Source organism: Indicator indicator, chromosome 13 (genome assembly GCF_027791375.1).
Source record: "Indicator indicator isolate 239-I01 chromosome 13, UM_Iind_1.1, whole genome shotgun sequence".
Lineage (NCBI taxonomy): Eukaryota > Metazoa > Chordata > Aves > Piciformes > Indicatoridae > Indicator > Indicator indicator.
The window spans coordinates 16175525-16195175 of record NC_072022.1 but is presented as its reverse complement, the minus strand read 5'-3'; the positions used below and the strand labels follow the sequence as shown (position 1 = coordinate 16195175).

General features: G+C 36.4%; 1 protein-coding gene across 1 annotated transcript in view; it reads left to right on the top strand.

Moving 5' to 3' along the window:
- Positions 1–19651, top strand: part of ATR (ATR serine/threonine kinase) — a 43276-nt gene that overhangs the window by 19005 nt on the left and 4620 nt on the right. The window contains exons 23-43 of the mRNA XM_054385998.1: positions 533–648; positions 1521–1641; positions 2448–2585; positions 3862–4069; positions 4530–4708; positions 5561–5725; positions 6861–6952; positions 8977–9068; positions 9446–9623; positions 10502–10678; positions 11059–11218; positions 11761–11940; positions 12970–13112; positions 13463–13560; positions 14580–14812; positions 14932–15066; positions 15715–15915; positions 16669–16812; positions 17530–17680; positions 18692–18848; positions 18978–19131. Coding sequence (XP_054241973.1) covers positions 533–648; positions 1521–1641; positions 2448–2585; positions 3862–4069; positions 4530–4708; positions 5561–5725; positions 6861–6952; positions 8977–9068; positions 9446–9623; positions 10502–10678; positions 11059–11218; positions 11761–11940; positions 12970–13112; positions 13463–13560; positions 14580–14812; positions 14932–15066; positions 15715–15915; positions 16669–16812; positions 17530–17680; positions 18692–18848; positions 18978–19131 — 3222 coding nt within the window. The remainder of the gene's footprint in view (positions 1–532; positions 649–1520; positions 1642–2447; positions 2586–3861; positions 4070–4529; positions 4709–5560; positions 5726–6860; positions 6953–8976; positions 9069–9445; positions 9624–10501; positions 10679–11058; positions 11219–11760; positions 11941–12969; positions 13113–13462; positions 13561–14579; positions 14813–14931; positions 15067–15714; positions 15916–16668; positions 16813–17529; positions 17681–18691; positions 18849–18977; positions 19132–19651) is intronic.

Genomic DNA, 19651 nt, shown 5'->3' with positions numbered 1-19651 from the left:
AAGTATTCCTACAAAGATTTCTGCTTACACTTTCAGGAAGCAGCTAAAAAGGAGCCTACCCTTATTTTCAGACTCCAGTCTTTTGTGCTGGTTTGCCCAACTCCAAGGTGGTTTGGTTGTTGTTTGGCTTTTTTAATAACTGTAAATATCTTTGTGAAAATTTCAGGGCAATCCCTTGCTTCAGGAGAAAGTAAGGGGCCCTATATAGTCCGTGGAATGAGAAAATTTCATTAGTTTATGCACAAAGAGGAATCAGACTATCTTCTGGTTTATTGGCAGATGTGAAGAAAGATAATGTGACCTGAACACCAACTGGAGGATCTGGGGAATCAATAGTTACTTGAAATCACCACTGCCTAGTAATAGGGGATTAACAATGCTGGATGAAAGTCTTCGTGGTCCTAATTTCTGAATTAAGCATTCTGTGACTTAAGTCTTATTGCTGCTATATACACACCATTTTTTGTTACTACTGTGGTCATCAAATCTTTTCATTTTGCTAACTTGTCCATGTAAAACTTTGCATTTTCAGGAGTTATTGTCTATCTATGACTGTAGAGACACAGACACTGACTGCCCAGGTTCCAGGCTTTGGAGGAGGTTTCCTGAGCATGTGCAGGAGATCTTGGAACCTCACTTAAATACACGGTATATGACAGCTGAAACAATGTTTTTTTTCATCACACCTTTTAAAAACACTTTTTTCTTTCTTTTTTTTTCTCCAGGTTAGCAATAACTTAATTTGATTTTGTGATGGTTACTCTTCTGTGAAGAGTGATATGTGTATACAAAATTCAAATAGTCACCTTATATAAAGCTGAATTAGCACTTCTTTGAATGTAATTATCTAGAAAATATACAAGCAAAGTCTGAGCTCTTGCTTTGCCCAGATCTGTCTTTGTCTCCATGGCATTGTCTTATACAATGTCTTCAAGCTGTTGTTTCTGTTCTCTTTCCTCTGTACAAATTTTTACTCAGATCCATTAACATCGTGTTACTGTTGCTCTTTGCAGAAGCAGGAGTAGCTTACTAGGCTTTAATTTGAATTCTCATTTTGTTGAATAAATGATAAAAACAATAGTAAGAAATTTTCAAATTACTTATGCACCTGAATTTGAAATAGTGAACAAACTTCCTTTCTGTTTTCTGTGAAAGATTTTGCTCTTTTAGAAAACAAACTCTTTGGCATTTCCTGGCTCTCGTGTTCTTGTCAAAAACAGTACTCAAATATTTATCAAACTGCAGTTCTTAAGACTGATTTGAACACTTTGAAGTATACCTAGAAATTCTGGTAATGTGTTAGGTTGTTCGTATTTCGTGTTGTATTTTAAGAAGCTCTAGAATAAATGATGTTAATTACTGAATTAATTTATTTATTCTTTTTGAAAAGGTTCAGATGATGAAACCTTATATTATTCCTGTTAGGGAACTTCATAATTAACAAGGTGCTATTGGTTTTTTTTTTTTACTGTATTAATTGTGAAAAATAGTTTTATTAAATGGTTACTTTAAAATTACAGGTACAAGAGTTATCAAAAGGCTATAAATTGGTCTAAGATGAAGAAGCCAATTTACTTAAGCAAATTAGGTGATAATTTTGCAGAATGGTCGGCAACTTGGGCAGGTTATCTTATAACAAAGGTAAGAGAATCATAGATTTGCCTGGTTGGAAAAGACTTTAAGGTCATTGAGTTCAACCATAACCTAACATTTCCCTGTACAGAACTGTTAGGCCATGTTCCTAAGCACTTCATCCAGACATCTTTTAGCACCTCAAGGGGTGGTAACTCCACCACTTCCCTGGACAGCTTGTCCCAGTGTCCAATGACCCTTTCAGTGAGGAAATCTTGTGGCATCTGGGCAGGGTCACCTTCCACTAGACCAGGTTGCTCAAGGCCCTGTTAAGTCTAGCCTTGAATACCTCCAGGGAGGGGGCATCCACAACCTCCCTTGGGCAACTTGTTCCAGTGTCTCATCACCCCTACTGTAAAGAATTTCTTCCTAATCTCCAGTCTAAATGCCCTCTTTCAGCTCAAAGCCCCTCATCCTATCACGAGAAGCCCTTGTAAGAAGTCCCTCCCCATCTTTCTTGTAAGTCCCCTTCATAGTTTCCTACTTCTTGTAAGCTTTTAAGGGTAAGTGCAGTAGTAGACTCTCAGACTTAAGGCTTTTTCTATGGCCAGTAGAAACTCACAATGGTGTAGAAAACACAGAAAAGTAGAACATGTAAGTAATGCTTTTTGTGGTGTCAGAATTTAGCATGTTCAGTAGCAGCTGCCATCTGGCATCTCTGCTGCAGGTTTCAGTCTGATGAACCTTCTGTAGGAGACAAGTATCTTAAAATTATTTGATGGAACAGAATTTGTATTTGTCAACAAAAAGCAACCCATCTATTGTTCAGGCATCTGCACTTCCGTAATAATACTGGAAATAATGTTTTTCTATAGGTGCGGCATGATCTTGCCAGGAAAGTTTTTGATTGCTGCAGTATTATGATGAAGAATGACTATAAAGTGACAATTTATCTGCTTCCACACATCCTTGTTTATGTTTTGTTGGGATGCAGTCAAGAGGATCAGCAAGAGGTGAGATGCCTAAGACGGCAGTGTTCTTCACAGGAATGTTGAGGAACTGCTCTTCCTAAGAGCTGTTCAGCACTACAGAATGGCTGTAGACTTACATGAGAAAATTGTATAGATGTTAAACCCCTTTTCCTGTATTAGTAATATAAAATTTCTGCCAAGATTTGAATATGCTCACAGAAGTTATTGAACTGTTTTTATGTGGATTTCCATCTATTTCTTCAGCAGGGCCTAGTCTGAGGTGTTAGGCAGTTAATTATCACTGCAGTAACATCAAGAGCTGGAGTGCTACAGAGAGGAAGTGAGTGCAACACAAACAAGGAATAAATTGAGCTTGTATACTTTAAAGAATTCAGATTCATAGTTTTTCCTTTCCTTTGCGTGCACTTACAAATTAAGTGGAAAAACTGTTTAGCTTCTACATTCATGCAGAACAGGATTCATAGGTGCCCTGTAGCAAAGGAGGAATGGGAGAGAAAAGAGTTATCCCCTCTGCTTGCTTTCTGTTTGCTTTAACAGAAGTGTAAGAGACTGAAAAAAAATATTTTCTTAATTTGAATTTTCACAGCTAAGATACCTGTTTTTTTAAACATTGTGGATGTCTAGAGGTGTGTGATGATTTTTCTTGTCTGAACAAGTACATCCATAATAAGCATCTGTTCTGTGTTAACTCGTCCTGTTGACCAAACAGGAAGCAGGTCTTTCAGCATGGTATTTACACAAACATAAGCAAAAAATAGATCTGTGACCTAGTAGCCAGTAGATCATAGAATCACAGAATTGTTTCAGTTGGAAAAGACCTCTGAGATTATAGAGTCCAACTTTCAACCTACTACCACCACCATGGCCATTAAACCATGTCCGAAAGTGTCAGGTCCACACGTTTCATGAACTCCAGGGATGATGATACCACCAACTCTCTGGGTAGCCTGTTCCAGTGCCTGGCCACATAACTGGAGAACTTAACTCCTCTCAAACTTTAAAGTAATTGCATTCTTAGGTTCTTGGAACCTAAAACGTCAGTAATTGTGATGGTTATTCCAAATCCAAAAGTTTGCTTTTCAGAGGCTTTGTTCTTTATGGCATCTGCTGACAACAGTTGTTACTTGGTTTGCTGTCTCTTCCCCTGAAGGCTGTGGGACAAACAGAACTTGTAAATAAGTCAAAAATTATTAAAATATACAGTTAAAATATCTAGTGTTTTAGTTTGATTTGTGTATTAATTGCTGTTTCCTACGATTCTGCTGCCTGTGTGGCACTCTGTCCTGTATTTGTATAGGTTTACATGGAGATTATGGCTGTTCTGAGACACGATGATACGTCTACCAGGAGACTTGAAGACAGTGCATCTGATCTGAGTCAGCTGAGCACACAGACAGTGTTTTCCATGCTTGATCATCTAACTCAGTGGGCTAGACATAAATTCCAAATACTTACTTCTCAGAAAAGTATTGGCAAGTCTAGTAAAGACAGAGGTGATCAAAAAAGTGCGTGGTGCTTATTTTGTATAAAGTGGCATTTTACGTTCTTCAAATAAGTATTTAATGTTGCCCCTTGAATTATAGCCATTGAAAAATGCAATATTTCTATAATCTGCTTTATGATTTCTTACTGTCGTATTGGGATTTATGCTCCTCCCACCAAATGTTTTGAATGCCAATTATAGGAAATGCAGATTAAAAATAAAATGAAATGTGAATTTTTTGGTAGTTGTCTAAAGGTTGAGTTTAACTTATTCTATCCTCTCTTGAAAGCTGTTCATCAGACTGTTTTAAATACTTAAATTTAAAGTTATTGTTGACAGAAGGGAAAAAAGTGTTCTTCAATCACATTATCCCTCTAAGTTGTGAAATGAATTAACTGAATTTTGATGTGTAAGATAATTCTTAGAATTTAAACCCCCAATGGACAAACACTTTAAAATGTTTGTTTTTTTTTTTTCTGTAGCATCAAGTGAGGACTATGAAGAATATCAGAATGTGACACGTTTTCTGGACCTCATCCCTCAGGATACGCTCGCTGTGGCTTCCTTTCGTTCAAAAGCTTACACAAGGGCTGTGATGCACTTTGAATCATTCATCACAGAGAAGAAACAAAATATTCAGGAGCATCTTGGATTTCTGCAGGTTCTGAATTATTTTGGTTTTGGTTTGTTTTAATTTAAAATTAAAATGGACCTAGATGAATAAAGCCTTGTCAAATTCTTTGAAGAGCACAAAAAAAGATGTAGTCAATGTCTTGCCATTGGTTACAAGTGTTTAGTCATCTGTCTTTTAGCAATATTTAGTGTTTTCCCTTGTTTAGCATGCTGCTTGTATGAAAAGGAAGGAATGCTTTTCTAGTGTATAATAAAAGATTGTAAAATCTTGAAAATATTTAACTGTCTTTTTGTGGAAAGTATAGCTAAATCTGCCCTTTTTTCTGAGTAAACATAGCCAACTGTAACAACAAAAAAGCCAAAGAAAGCTAAGTGGCTTTCTCTAAGGTAGAGAAAGACCTAATGTTAAGGGCATTGCACACAATTTAAATTGTTTTCAAGAAGTAGCTTAACCTGTGGGATGAGCCTGTTTGTAATTCCTTGTGGTTTACATTCCCTGTTGACATTTCAAATTGAAAATCTTAGTATGTTGCTTTTCCACCTTAAGTAATCTGCAGCTTTGTATTGTACAACTTTATCGTGTAATAAGAGGATATTTATTTTGCCCTTTTTGTAGATTGTTTCAGATAATTTGGTGTGTTTATTCTTTCTATAGCATGAGATCATGAGTGTTACAGCATGCTAAGGAAAAGTAGGGCTCAACTTTGGAAGTAACCCAGAAAAGCGGTCACTTTCCATGAAAGCTGAATGTCAAGAAGCCCTACAGTGTAGTTTTCCATTTCCAAGAAGATGTGTGCTTCTGAGCATGTTATATACAAACTACCTTTTTCCTGTCTTAGGCTTGTTTGTAATGTTCATTTCTATTTTTCTCTGGAACAAGAAATTGTATGCTGCTATGCATGAGCCAGATGGAGTAGCTGGAGTCAGTGCGATTCGGAAAGCCGAACCATCTCTCAAAGAGCAAATCCTTGAACATGAAAGCATTGGCTTGTTAAGAGATGCAACAGCCTGCTACGATAGGGCTATCCAACTGGAACCTGATCAGGTAAATACAACACAAATTATTTTTATTCTTTATATATGAAATTACTTTTTAAATCTACTGGCCAAACATGAGAGTAAGACAAAAATACCTCATCAGAATACAAAGTAAAGTGGGAACATAAGAGTTTGCTATAGCAGTTTCTCAATAAGTATTGCTATTGGTAATGTTTATGAACTAAAACAAATCTTCTATTGGTTTATATTGTTATTTTCAGGCTTTGGTTAATAGTTGGATGCTTGTATCCATTTTTTTTTGCTAGGACAGCTTGCTAGTTAAGTTTAGCCTTTGCTCGGGAAGGTAATGGTACATGCCAAGAGAACTGTTAAATCAAGTTACCACAGGTTTTATTCACAGTAATTCTGACTTGCAATGTTTGATTATTGACTTCCAGGGAAAATAATATAAAAACAATTATAAATGGATAATTACTTGTCTTACACACACTCCCTTTTTTAAAAATAGAACATTTCAGGTACTGTAAATCTGAGCAGTACTAGAAAATCATGATGCTTTCCATGTGCCTAAGTGAATATCTGGAGATGTGATGATAAATGCAGAAAGGAAGTTGAAAACCTGTATTACCCTTTCTGTATCTGAAACATGCTTCTAAGGGCCAGGGGTAAAAGTTTCCTAGGCTGGGGTATCCTTATGGTTTCTTGCATTTCCTATAAAGTAGAAGTTATCTAGCACAGCTGATAACAGATACAGTAAATAAAATTATTTCATAACCCTACTGGGTTCCCACAGTATGGAAAGCATTTTTATTACGAGTGAAATAGCTTTGAATTTTGGGATTATTTTCTTCTTGGCACTTTTTTCTTCTTGTTCATTTCTTTAAATCAAATTTTTATTCACAGCTCTGGTAACTATATTAATGACTGTCAAACTATATTTGTAGTAAAGTGCATTTTGAGAATTGATTTAAGTTCTTTGTTAATAAGACATTTTAAATTTTGAATATTTGTTTATCTTACAGTGCGATTGGTTATGTCTTTCTGATTTATAAAAAGCATCCTAATGGGCCTATTTTCTCCTTTAGACTGCCATGAATGTCATTAACATATTTGTGTTGTTTTTTTTTTTAAATTTGACTTTGTTGTTTTGTTTTGTTTTTTCCTTTTCCTTCTGTTTGTAGATTATTCATTATCATGGTGTAGTGAAGTCCATGTTAGGCCTTGGTCAGTTATCTACTGTCATTACTCAGGTCAATGGAGTGCTTGCAAACAGGTATGGTAAGCAGAAAATGCAATGATTATATGAATAATATGAAGCTCCTGTCTCACCTAAGTCTCAGTGGCCAATTTTGCACATTCTCAGGCATTTGAAGCTTATTGTGGAATCACAGAATGGTTTGGGTTGGAAAGGACTTGAAAGATCATCTAGTTTCAAACTTGCTGCCATGGGCAGGGATACCTTCCACTACACCAGGCTGCTTTAACAATGCTGAGCTATTGAAGCTGTGACTTGCTCATGTATGACTTGATTCTATATACCTCCTACAGCTTAATAATAGTAAGACTAGAACAGAAAATTGAGTGGGAGAGTAAGTACCAGAACTCGTTCTTTTGTAGCAGCATCTAACTTGAAATACCTAGGACTAAGTCCACATATTCTGAAATTTCATTTATGTTGTTGGTATTTTTAAATTCCAGCAAACTCGTTAATGTTAGCAACTCTTCTCACCTACTTAGATCTGTAATAAAGCAACAAAACCTAGCTAAGCTTGTAAAATGCAAACTTACACTTCAATTTTCAAAGTTACTTACTGTTCTGAAATGCCTTGAACTTCTTTTAACCACACACTTTGCTCCTTATCTCCAACATATGCCACTTTAGTCGGGGGCACTGCGTTGCCCATGTAAAGCTTCTGTGTGCCATGTGGCTCTTCCAAATAAAACCTTGAGAATATGACCATAGAATCACTGAATCATAGAATGCATTGGGTTGGAAGGGACCATTAAAGGTCATCTAGTTCAGCTACTACTTTAACCCCATAAAATTAATCCATAACCAATTATGAGCAAAACATAATGACAGCTAGAAACTACTTGTGAAAGACATGAAAAACTTGCAGCATCATCTTCTCTACCCCTTCTACAGCAGGCCACACAGTCTATTTCATCATAGAATGGTTTGTGTGGGAAGGGACCTTAAAGATCATCTAGCTCCAGCCCACTGCCATGGGACACCTTCCAGTAGACCAGGTTGCTCAAGGCCCTGTCCAGCCTGGCCTTGACCACCTCCAAGGAGGGGGCATCCACAACTTCCCTGGGCAACCTGTTCCACTGTCTCACCACCCTCCTTTGAAAGAATTTCTCGATAATATCTAACTTAAAGCCATTCCCCCTCATCCTATCACTACAAGCTCTTGTAAAATGTTCCTCCCCAGCTTTCTTGTAGGCCCCTTTCAGGTACTGAAAGGCTTTTCTAAGGTCTCCCCAGAGCCTTCACTTCTCCAAGTTGAACAGCTCCAACTCTTTCAGCCTGTCCCCATATTGGAGGTGCTCCAGCCCTCTGGTCATCTTCATGGCCTCCTCTGGACCTGCTCCAGCATTTCCATGTCCTTGTTGTGTTGGGGGCCCCAGAACTGGATGCAGTACTCCAGATGGGGTCTCAGGGGAACAGAACAGAAGAGCAGAATCACCTCCCTCATCCTGCTGGTCACACTGCTTTTGATGCAGCCCAGAACACAGTTGCCTTCTTGGCTGCAAGCACACATTGCTGGTTTGTGTTGAGTTTTTCATCAGCTGACACCCCTAAACCCTTTTCCTCAAGCATATCCAATCAGCAGTGTGAAGACAGAAAACTTTCACTGCTTTGTAAATTATTTATTTCAAGGCTTCCACTAACACTGGTACTTCTTATCTGTTCCATGTGTGGTGTTGGTTTTGTGCTTTAATTTGATAAATAGAATCTTTCAATAATTGTCTTGCATGTTACTAATTCCATAGCTATTCTGTAACCTTATAAGAGAAATGCATTGGAAGATGGTAATTTTTAAAACATGCCACAGAAGTTAAACACAGTAGTTGGAAATTGAATTTATGGAATGGTGTTGTGCAGCTATTATTTATTATCAATGCATATTCTTTGCTTTTATTGGGTTTTATTAGAAGCAAGCATACCTTGCTTCTTTTCAAGTGCAAGAAGTTTTATATAGAGAATATTTGCTGATATAAGGTAGGACTAATGTATGGGGTGGGAAACTGAGTAGAGCACAAACTTTCATTGTCTTTGTTTTCTTTTAATAGGTCTGAATGGATTTCTGAATTGAACACTTACAGGGTGGAAGCAGCTTGGAAACTGTCACGATGGGATTTACTGGAAAATTATTTGGCTTCAGGTACCTTATGATATCAAAATATGAATAGTTGGTTGTATTTCTGAACAATTGTATGTTTTAGTCTAATCATCTTCAATTATGTCTTGGGTTTTACTGGGTGGAAGGTTGGTTCTGACAGTATATTTTTGTGAATGTATTCAAATGTAAATTGTATGGTCTTTGAGTAAGGGCAAATTTTTTCTGGTTTTGTTTTGGGAGTGGAATTCTAGACTTCACAAAGTATTTCTAAAATTCAGATAATTAGCTCTTAGAAAAAAGTCACTTTTTTCCAGTAGTATGTTGATACTAATTAGCATGTTCAGATTATACTGCTTAAAGAAGCAAAGTTTGAGAGGCTTTTTCTTTTTTTTTTTTTTTTTTTTCCCCTCTCACCAAAGATATGAAGTCCACTACTTGGAGTGTCAGACTGGGACATTTATTATTATCAGCCAAGAAGAAGAATGAAGCAGCCTTTTATGAAACACTCAAGGTTGTTCGAGCAGAACAGATTGTACCCCTTTCAGCAGCAAGCTTTGAAAGAGGATCCTATCAGCGAGGATATGAACACATTATCAGGTTTCTGATTTTCATGTCACTATTTCCAAACAAAGAAGTCACATAATCAAGTATGCATCAGCAGGAATTTTCCGTTTCCACAATAAATGGTACTGATGTTCATGTTCTGCAGCTTCATTTATTTTTTTCTTTACTCACCCAGCTGAAAACGTGTGATTAATTTGGAACATATACTTATCTGCCACGAATATTAGTCACAATAAAACTGAGTATAATCTTTCAAAATGAGCAAGCAAGTTTAACTTATGAGCACTGCTTTTAATCTGTATAGTGGCCTAAAAGTATTCTCTTAATTTATCAACAAAGAACAGCAAGACCTGAAGTCCTAATGCCTTTAAGTAGATTTTGAGTAAATTTTGAAATTGTCAGTAGTAGAGTAAGGAGCTCATAGTCTCTTTCTATGAAAAAGGCTTTCTCTACCTGTAAATGTGTCCTTATGACTGGATATTATATTAAACAGTTGAAAAATGTATTTCTTAATTCTATTGTGGTTTATTGACATTTGCAGTGTTATTTTATTTGGGAAATAGATTGCATCTGAGATGGTATTTGTTGAAAATACCGGACTTTTTGAAAAACCATTACTAAAAGTAATGGAAAAAAATACTCTAAAGATCACCTCTCCAAATGATCTTCAATGTCTCTGTTCAGCAGCTTGGCAAAGGAATAATGAGAAAATAACAGTTTTGCAAGTCTGTTTAATTTTTTTTTTTTTTTTTAATTTTTTTTTTGGTCTGGTTTTGCCACATTCCTACTATTTGAAATTACTTTCATGGCCACCTTTTGGAAAGAAAATGGCAAAAGCTTTGTAGAACTTGTATATATCTCAAACAGCAACTAATTTTCAACAATATTTTGCCTTTATTTTGCTAATACAGGTTGCACATGCTTTGTGAGTTGGAACATAGCATTGGACCAATGTTTCAGCAAACAGATGGCCACCATGGTAGAGATTCCCTGAATTGGTGTGCTCGTATTGAAATGACCCAAAACTCTTACAGAGCAAAGGAACCCATTTTAGCACTGAGAAGGGCTTTGCTTAGTCTCAACAAAAGGTGAGAATGTGACTATTGCTTGTCTGTCTGTATTGTATTTTCTGTATGCATGTGAGAAGAGGGAAGATAAATTTCCACTGAAATTGTTTATGTTCTAAACAAGATCAGTCCTCTCCAACATTATGTATCTTGAAAACAGAAGGAAAAAGGAGCATTTAACAGAAAGATAAGGGAGAAAAATGGGGAGCAAGACTAATTGTTTCCAGGCCTAAATGGAAGAAACGTGAAACTGCTGTATTGCAAATAATTTTAAATGATTGCTATGTAGTATATAGCTTACAGAGAAATTTTATTTATATTTGAACACGTTTTGATATTACTTCAGATTGTAAAGTAGCATTCGTGACTGAAATTTATGTTCTGCAAAAATCTCTCTGCAGCCAGGATTACAGCGAGCTTGTCGGTCAGTGCTGGCTCCAGAGTGCTAGAGTTGCAAGAAAAGCTGGTCATCACCAGACTGCATATAATGCTCTTCTGAATGCTGGGGAATCTACCCTCTCAGAACTTTATATAGAAAGAGCAAAATGGCTCTGGTCCAAGGTAAAGGAGATTAAAATGTAATTTATTTGCTTATATGCCAGAAAATAATCTTTCAATTTTTTCCAGGAAAAATAAAGGCATGCAATCAATATATGTAAAACAAAACTGCGACTATCAACACGTGCTGATTGCAGCTGAGCCATAGGAAGTTTTCACCTCCAACTGCCAGACAGCCCTTTTCAGTATCTCTTGACTTTTCTGGCAGCTGTGTATAAAACTGGTGGATTACCTGCCTCTGTCAAAGCAGCGCAAGCAAGTTTAAATTATGTTAATAGCAGACGTTTCCTTAATTTGTATATTTTTAACTAATGGAGGTAGGCAGCAAACACAGGAGCAATTACTGTGATAAAGATAAAGGGACAACAATGCAGAGATAGCGAGGGAACATAAGAGTCATTTGAAGTCATAATATTCAGTTACTGCAGCCAGAATGCCTTGAACACTCTCAGGGGCACAGCTTTGCCCTTAACAGCAATTGCGAGATGAAAGTTTTAAATCTCTCTTATTTAAAGTATATAAAATGTTTTCTTTTTTTACCTTAGGGTGAGGTTCATCAAGCATTGATTGTTCTCCAAAAAGGAGTTGAGTTATGTTTCTCTGAAAATAAAGCACCGTGCAGTAGCAAAAATCAGCTCATCCACGGTCAGGCAATGCTGCTAGTGGGCAGATTTATGGAAGAAACTGCTAATTTTGAAAGCAATGCAGTTATGAAAAAGTATAAGGTAATTTGATACACTCGTGTTAAAATGAATAATAATGATAAGAAGAACAACAGTAATACATACTTTAAGTAAAGCTGTTGTTATGCTCCTGATGATGTTAACCAAGATTAACATCAATGAGATTAAATGGTGTATCTGTGTGTAGGAGGGAAGTAGTTCTTCTTGTAAAGATGTAATTATCTGGATTAGCTTTAATATAACACATCAATAGAGGAAATCTACAGTTCCCAGTGGTGGGAACTAACAATCTAATATAATTATTTTAACGTAAAAAACAATTTACAGGAGTGTGGCTTTTCTCTTATGCATGCATGACTTAAAATTCCTCACTGAAATGTGGGCTACTCAAACCTAGGTAGTGAAATAATTTGGTGACACATTGTGCTATTCTTCAGCATTCTTTCTTTCTCTGGTAGTGACTGATAAGCTTTAAACATGCTCACAATCTCTGAAGAACTAGAAGAACTGCAGATCTTTATGCTTCCTTCAAAGTAATATGTCTCCTTCAACTCCTGTTGAAGTTTTGGCATTTGACAAAGTTAATACTTCTGACTTATTAGAGTACTTCTTCTGTAACAGTAATTTAGAGGAAAATCTAATGGATGTGTGACATCAAATGACTTCATAGGGTTGAAATGACAGAAACTAATAACATTTCTGTGGACTATATTACAATACTAATGCTCAGAATTCTCTTCTGCCTTAATACTGGCACTGGGAACAAGCCAGTGTTGTTAGAGAATGGATGTTCCATTTGCTAAGTTATTTCTTATGTATGTCACATAATTTCTTGTTTTTCTTCTAAGCATCATGATTTGGAAGGAAATTAGAAAGGTGAAAAACGTCAACGCATTTAGGTTGGAAAAGAACTTTGAGATCATGGAGTCTATCTGTCAGCATCCTACTGTTTCACATTCAAGAAAGTAAAAGAAACCCATTATTGAGTTTATCAGGATCAGGAACTTGATTATATTTTATTTTCAATTTAGCATCCTTTCAAAAATAATTATCTTTTTGATTTTGTTGCAGGATGTGACGATTTTCTTGCCAGAATGGGAAGATGGACATTTTTATCTTGCTAAATACTATGATAAGTTAATGCCAATGGTAACTGACAACAAGATGGAAAAACAAGGAGATCTGATTAGATACATAGTTCATCATTTTGGGAGGTTAGACCCTAGTGGAACTGTGCTTAGTTTCTACAGAGGATGACTATTATATTGTGGAAAAAAAAATCTATTAATATACTGTCTTTGAGCAATTCAGACTGAAACTTCTATGCAATGCTGCCTTCTACTTTTTATGCATAATTAATTTTACTTCTGACAAAACAATTGTCTGTCTTGTTAAATATTTCACCTGTGGTTTTGATTAATAAAACCAAAACCTGTGTATATTGCTAAGCCTTTAGTTGTATAAATTTCTAAAAGCCAGAATGGAACGTGAAACAGGGATGTAGCATTCATAATGCTTCTAATATATATCAATAACATGTTGTGATTTAAACATGTGATCACAGGTCTCTGCAGTATGGAAACCAATTCATCTATCAGTCAATGCCAAGAATGCTGTCTTTATGGCTGGACTTTGGAGCAAAAGCATACGAATGTGATAAAGGTAGACTGTTTTTTTTCCCAGTGCACGCTTCTTGGGTCATACGTTTGAACATACAACTGAGAGTAGCGAAGTATATTTTCTATTCTTTTTTCAGACCTGAAACAAAGTGCTACTATTCTTCTCGATTACAGGATGTTAATATGCATAAAAGTATTAATTAGTAAACATTCCAGAATATTTTTAAAAACACATGATGAGATAGTATATTGTTCCTCAGATATCTTAAGTTAATTAACAGATATAGGGAGAATGCTTGTATGTCACTCCTCATCTCTTCTAAGTTGCCTCACGAGTAATGAGTGGTGTTTTTGTATACCCTGCTAACGTAGTGTTAGGCTTTGGCACTTTTTTCCTGTTTGTCTTGGTTCCAGTTGTTGAGGGAATTTTGCTGAAATATAAATGGAGGGTGGGGGAAGGGAAATACGCTGTAGGTGGCATCAAGGCATCAACTCCTACCATAGGTGCATTTTGAGTGGGAGAATTTTATACAAATGAAAACTGCATACACTGCCTACGGTTTTGGAGTAAAGCAGCCAGTTATGGCTCCTTGATCTTGATGTGGTTCTATACTTAGGTCAACTGAATTTGGCTTTCAGGCACACCAGGTGCTGCTTTTTATGTTGTTGACATGCTACGCATTCTGTGTCCTCAGAGGCAGGGGTGAAGATAGGAGCAGATGTGCTAATTTCATCCCTTGTAAAGGCTGTCTTAATTTCCTCTCCACTAATGAATATGGGAATCCTTTCACCAGTGATATAGAGTGGTTTTGGTTTGTTCTATGCCATTGCATCACTTTAGAGAGGTAGTAGTTAAATATCATAGAAATTAAGTAATTTTTTGCTATGTTAAAAAAAAAAAAAAAACCAACCAAAAACACTTGATGTAGGAGCTCCTCCTCCAGTTATCGTTTTGGCTTATGAAAATTACCAGCAAAACACATTTTTCTGTAGGCTTGATTTATATGACTAGTTTCTGATGGTGAGGAAAGGAACATAATGTCATCCTCTTCTGTTTTTCAGCTGGTCGTTCAGAACGTGTTCAAATGAAAAATGATTTAGCTAAAATAAACAAGGTGATTACAGAGCACACAAATCACCTGGCACCTTACCAGTTCCTGACTGCTTTTTCTCAGTTAATCTCCCGAATTTGCCATTCTCATGATGAAGTCTTCACAGTTCTGATGGTGATTGTTGCTAAAGTGTTCTTAACCTATCCACAGCAAGCAATGTGGATGATGACTGCTGTGTCCAAGGTACCTTGATAATTATAGCTACAACTTTATTAAGTTTATAAAATTGTTTGGGTTTTTTTTTAGAATTCTTTCATTGATTTGACTGTCATTTAATTTTTAACCTTTCCTCTTTTTTTCAGTCCTCTTACCCTATGCGTGTGAGCAGATGTAAAGACATTCTAAACAAAGCTATTCACATGAAGGAATCTTTAGGAAAATTTGTTGGAGATGCAGCACGCCTTACAGATAAGCTTCTAGAACTGTGCAACAAACCGGTACTTGAAAAAATAAACAAATGACTGCATGTCATAGGGTTATTTCAAAAAGTTACACAAAAGCTCCTTCTGCTAGCAGTCGTTACACTTTCATTTACATTTATGCAATTTAACAGATACTACGCTAGCTTGTAAAAGGTTGGGGGTTTACTTCATAGAAATATTTAAAGCACAGAATATTTTGCGCACATTGTGAAATACTTCAGTACATGATGGTACATTTCACAGTGCATGAGCTTTACATTGTGTTGTACTTTCACGGATGATTCCCAGTGATTTTCACAGAGTTTTACTATAAAAACAGGCTGGTTATGTTTTCATGAACAAATTATAATAAAAGTAAAACTAACGAAATTTTTTCGTGATTCTGTATTTACATTCAGAGTGAAAAATGCACGTTCCATGAAGGTTAGATATATTTACTTTTGACAACTCCCATTTAATTGGAAATGTAATTTGCCATTTTTCTTATTACCATAAGCATTTATTATTCTATTCATTAGTTAATGCCAAGAGGGTTGAGAAATAAACGGTCCCTTCCAATCTAAATCATGCTATGAATCTATGTGTATATATAATGTGTAATATTAGTAACATTTTACTATTTGAAGTGCTTATAAACTCTTGAACAATATTGTTTCTTTCAAGGTTGATGGAAACAGCTCAACATTAAGCATGAATATTCATTTTAAAACACTGAAGAAATTAGTAGGAGAGCACACATTTAGTGAAATTCTCATTCCCTTACAATCAGTGATGATACCAACTCTTCCTTCAGTTCCTGGTACACATGCTAACCATGACCCTTTTCCTGGCTGCTGGGCCTACATCGCAGGCTTTGATGATACGGTAAGCCTCCAGCTGGAACCTCATTTGAAACTTCTAGTTGCACAAATACAGCTGCAAATACAGCTTAGCTTCTTAGAAATGGAGGAGTGAGTAGAGAATTTCATAACTACTGTTGTGGAAACTGAGTGACTTCTATCCTAACAACCCAAAAACAGCCTTCTTGGTACTTCCAGTTTTGGCCTGAGGTTGGAAATGGTCTTTAAGATTGAGTCCAACCATAACCCAACTACCATGACCACTAAACTATATCCTGAAGCGACACATCCAAATGCTTCTTGAACATCTCCAGGGATGGTGGCTCCACTACCTCCCTGGGCAGCCCATTCCAATACCTCACCACTCTTTCAGTAAATAAACTTTTCTTGATGTCTAATCTAAACCTCCCCTGGCACAACTTAAGCCCATTTCCTTTCATCCTATCACTAGTTATTTAGGAAAAGAGATCAACACCACTCACTACAACCTCCATTTAAGTAGTTGTAGAGAGCAGTAAGATCTCTCCTTAGCCTTCTCTGCTCCAGACTAATCAACCCCAGGCTCCCTCAGCCACTCCTTTTATGACACAGCTTCCAAACCCTTCACCAGCCATGTTGCTCTTCTGTGGACATACTCCAGAACCTCAATGTCTATCTTATACTGTGTTAATATACTGTAGCTGAAGTGCTGATGTGACTGGCTGCAGTGGTTTGTTACAGTGAGATACTTTGTGTGATCTGATACAGGTGTTAATAAAGAATTTATTGTTTTCCTTAGGTAGAAATACTTGCTTCGCTTCAGAAGCCGAAAAAGATTACCTTAAAGGGTTCAGATGGGAAATCTTACATTATGATGTGTAAGCCAAAAGATGATCTAAGAAAAGACTGTCGGCTCATGGAATTCAACTCCCTTATTAATAAGGTTTGATGAGTTCGGACAATCAGATGTGTTATACTTACTGACCAGAACAAAATGATGATCTGTCTGACAGAACAAACTTACCTTTAGATGAAGCTTAGTGGATGAAAAGTAAACCTTTGCAAAATCTCTTATTTCAATGGAAATCAATAGCTGTTGATAATGTATAATGGACTTCTGTAAACGGCAACAAAATACAGTGTTTTGCCAAAACAATTGCTTATTCCAGCAAAAACACACAGGAAAGGTTATTTACAGTAAATAAATAGCTGCAGTCTTTGTGGTGTCATGCTTCATATTTCTTCGGAATTTCCTAATATTTGAAATGAGAAATACATAAATTGATCTTTTCATACTAAAAGTTTTGCCATACTTCTTATTTCAGATGTATTTTTGCTTCTCAGCAACATGTTAAGTTACCTTGTTTTCCATGAGGTTAAAGGATAGCATCTGTGAAACACTGTAACACTTAGTTCAAATACTGCTTTGAAGAGATTTAAGCCATGTACATGTTCTGGAGTTTCACTCTTGTATTGCAAAATTTTCTTTTTTTAATTTATAGATGGCCATTTCGCTAGCATGTGCAGACAGCAAAGCTTAGAATCTTAGTTTCTAGATTGTGTGATCTGAGACGAGACATAGCTAGAATGATTCATGTTGTTGATACGTTTTGAGTCCTATCTATGTTATCTGTTCATCTCATTTTTCTTTTGTGAATAGTGCTTAAGAAAAGATGCAGAGTCCCGCAGGCGAGAGCTCCATATTCGAACCTATGCAGTTATTCCATTAAATGATGAGTGTGGCATAATAGAATGGGTGAACAACACTGCTGGCTTAAGAAATATACTGATAAAACTTTATAAGGAGAAAGGTAAGAAGTATCTCAGACTATACTAATGTTTTAAATTAGTTCTATAGTAATTAATAAATGAGACAAACAGCAGAGATCAGACATAATTCTGGGAGCTACAGCATGTGTATTTCTACTGTCTGCAATATATTGCTATTCATATGGTAGACATTTAGCCTTAAATGGAAGAGAACTGGTGCAATAAACACGTTCCTTACAAGAACTGATAACATAATCATCTTAATACATTCTTCTATATTATGATGCAAGCAAGTTCAGCAGCACCGAGTAACAGAAAAGTCTGTGGTCTTTTCCTTTTAGATTTGATCTATTGTTTTTGATTTCTATTACTAAGATCATTTATAATTGAATCAAGGTTGAGGGTACAATAGCTTTCCAGTGAAAATATCAGATTTCTTTTTAATTTCTTGTTAACAAAGCAACTTTCTGGCCAGTGCAATAAAACTTGGGAGTGCATTTCAGCTGAATATATTGAAAGGCTTTGTGAGGGTGAGGAGATTTTGTGTACTTGTTTCCCACCATTCCACCATACAGCAATTAGTAAAAATGGTAGATTGTTTGCCAAATCTTTCAGTTAGAATCACAGAATCATAGAATGGTTTGGGTTGGAAGGGACCTTAGAGATCATCTACTTCCAAGCCCCTGCCATGGGCAGGGACACCTCCTGCTAGACTTGGTTGCTCAAGGCTCCATCCAGTCTGGCTTTGAACACTTCCAGGCTTGGAGCCTTCTCTCCTTATCTTCTCTCGGAAACCTGTACCAGGGGCTCATCACCCTCATGGAGAAGAATTTCTTCCTAATGTCTAATATAAATCCTGCTTCTTCCAGTTTGAAGCCATTACACCTCATCCTGCCTATTATTTACTCTCTGGTACCCCATGAGTAGCGTATTCTATAGGTTATTTTATATTTATTCGTTTATTTCAGTTTTATGGAGATGCTTATCTTTTCAAAAATACCTTATTGTAATACTGGGGATTTCTTCTGAGTAATTAAGGAGGTCTGTTACAGGTATCTATATGACTGGAAAAGAATTGCGTCAGCACATGCTCCCAAAGTCAGCACCTTTGTCTGAAAAGCTGAAAATGTTCAAAGAAGTTCTTCTACCTCGTCATCCTCCTCTCTTTCATGAATGGTTTCTGAGAACATTTCCTGATCCTACTTCATGGTGAGTGACTGGGATTGGGCTAGCTCAAGAACATCTACTTTGTGTGTTTCACTAAACCTTAATGATTTACTGAATAAAGACACATAACCCAAGGAAGTGTCTTAGGCATCTGATTCTTTTTTTCTGCAGGTACAACAGCAGGTCAGCCTATTGCCGTTCTGTGGCAGTTATGTCAATGGTGGGCTACATACTTGGTCTAGGAGACCGCCATGGAGAAAACATTCTGTTTGATTCTCTGACTGGTGAATGTGTGCATGTGGATTTCAACTGCCTTTTCAATAAGGTGAGAAATGGCGCTTGCTGAAATTGCTCTTTATTTTACATGTATGCAAGGTACGCATTTTTACTGTCTTGGTTTACTATTTGGTTTTGGGTTTGTATTATTTTACTTTTGACAAGTCTGTTGTGTAATCCTCTCTCTAATTTATACCCAACAAACAGCCTGGGATTTGTCAAGAGTGTTTATTCTCTGTACTGTACTACTTAAAGCCACTTTTTTGATTTAGCCAACATCAGATGAGCTCATGCAGATATGTGTAAAACAGCTCAAATTTGAGAGTGTTTATGTTTTGTGATTTTTTTTTTTTTTTTCTCTCTCTACTACCACCTTCCAGAAAGAGCTGTAATTGTTATATTCAGAATTCTGCTGCTGTGAAGTTTCTTTGTTTTTCTCACCTAAATTTAGCATAGAAATTCCAGTGGTTTTGTAAAAAGAAACTGCAGAAATTGTGGCCAGAGGGGGATTTTTAATTTTGGTTTCTGCTGAAAGATGCACTTTGTGTGAGACATGCCTTTTTTAATTC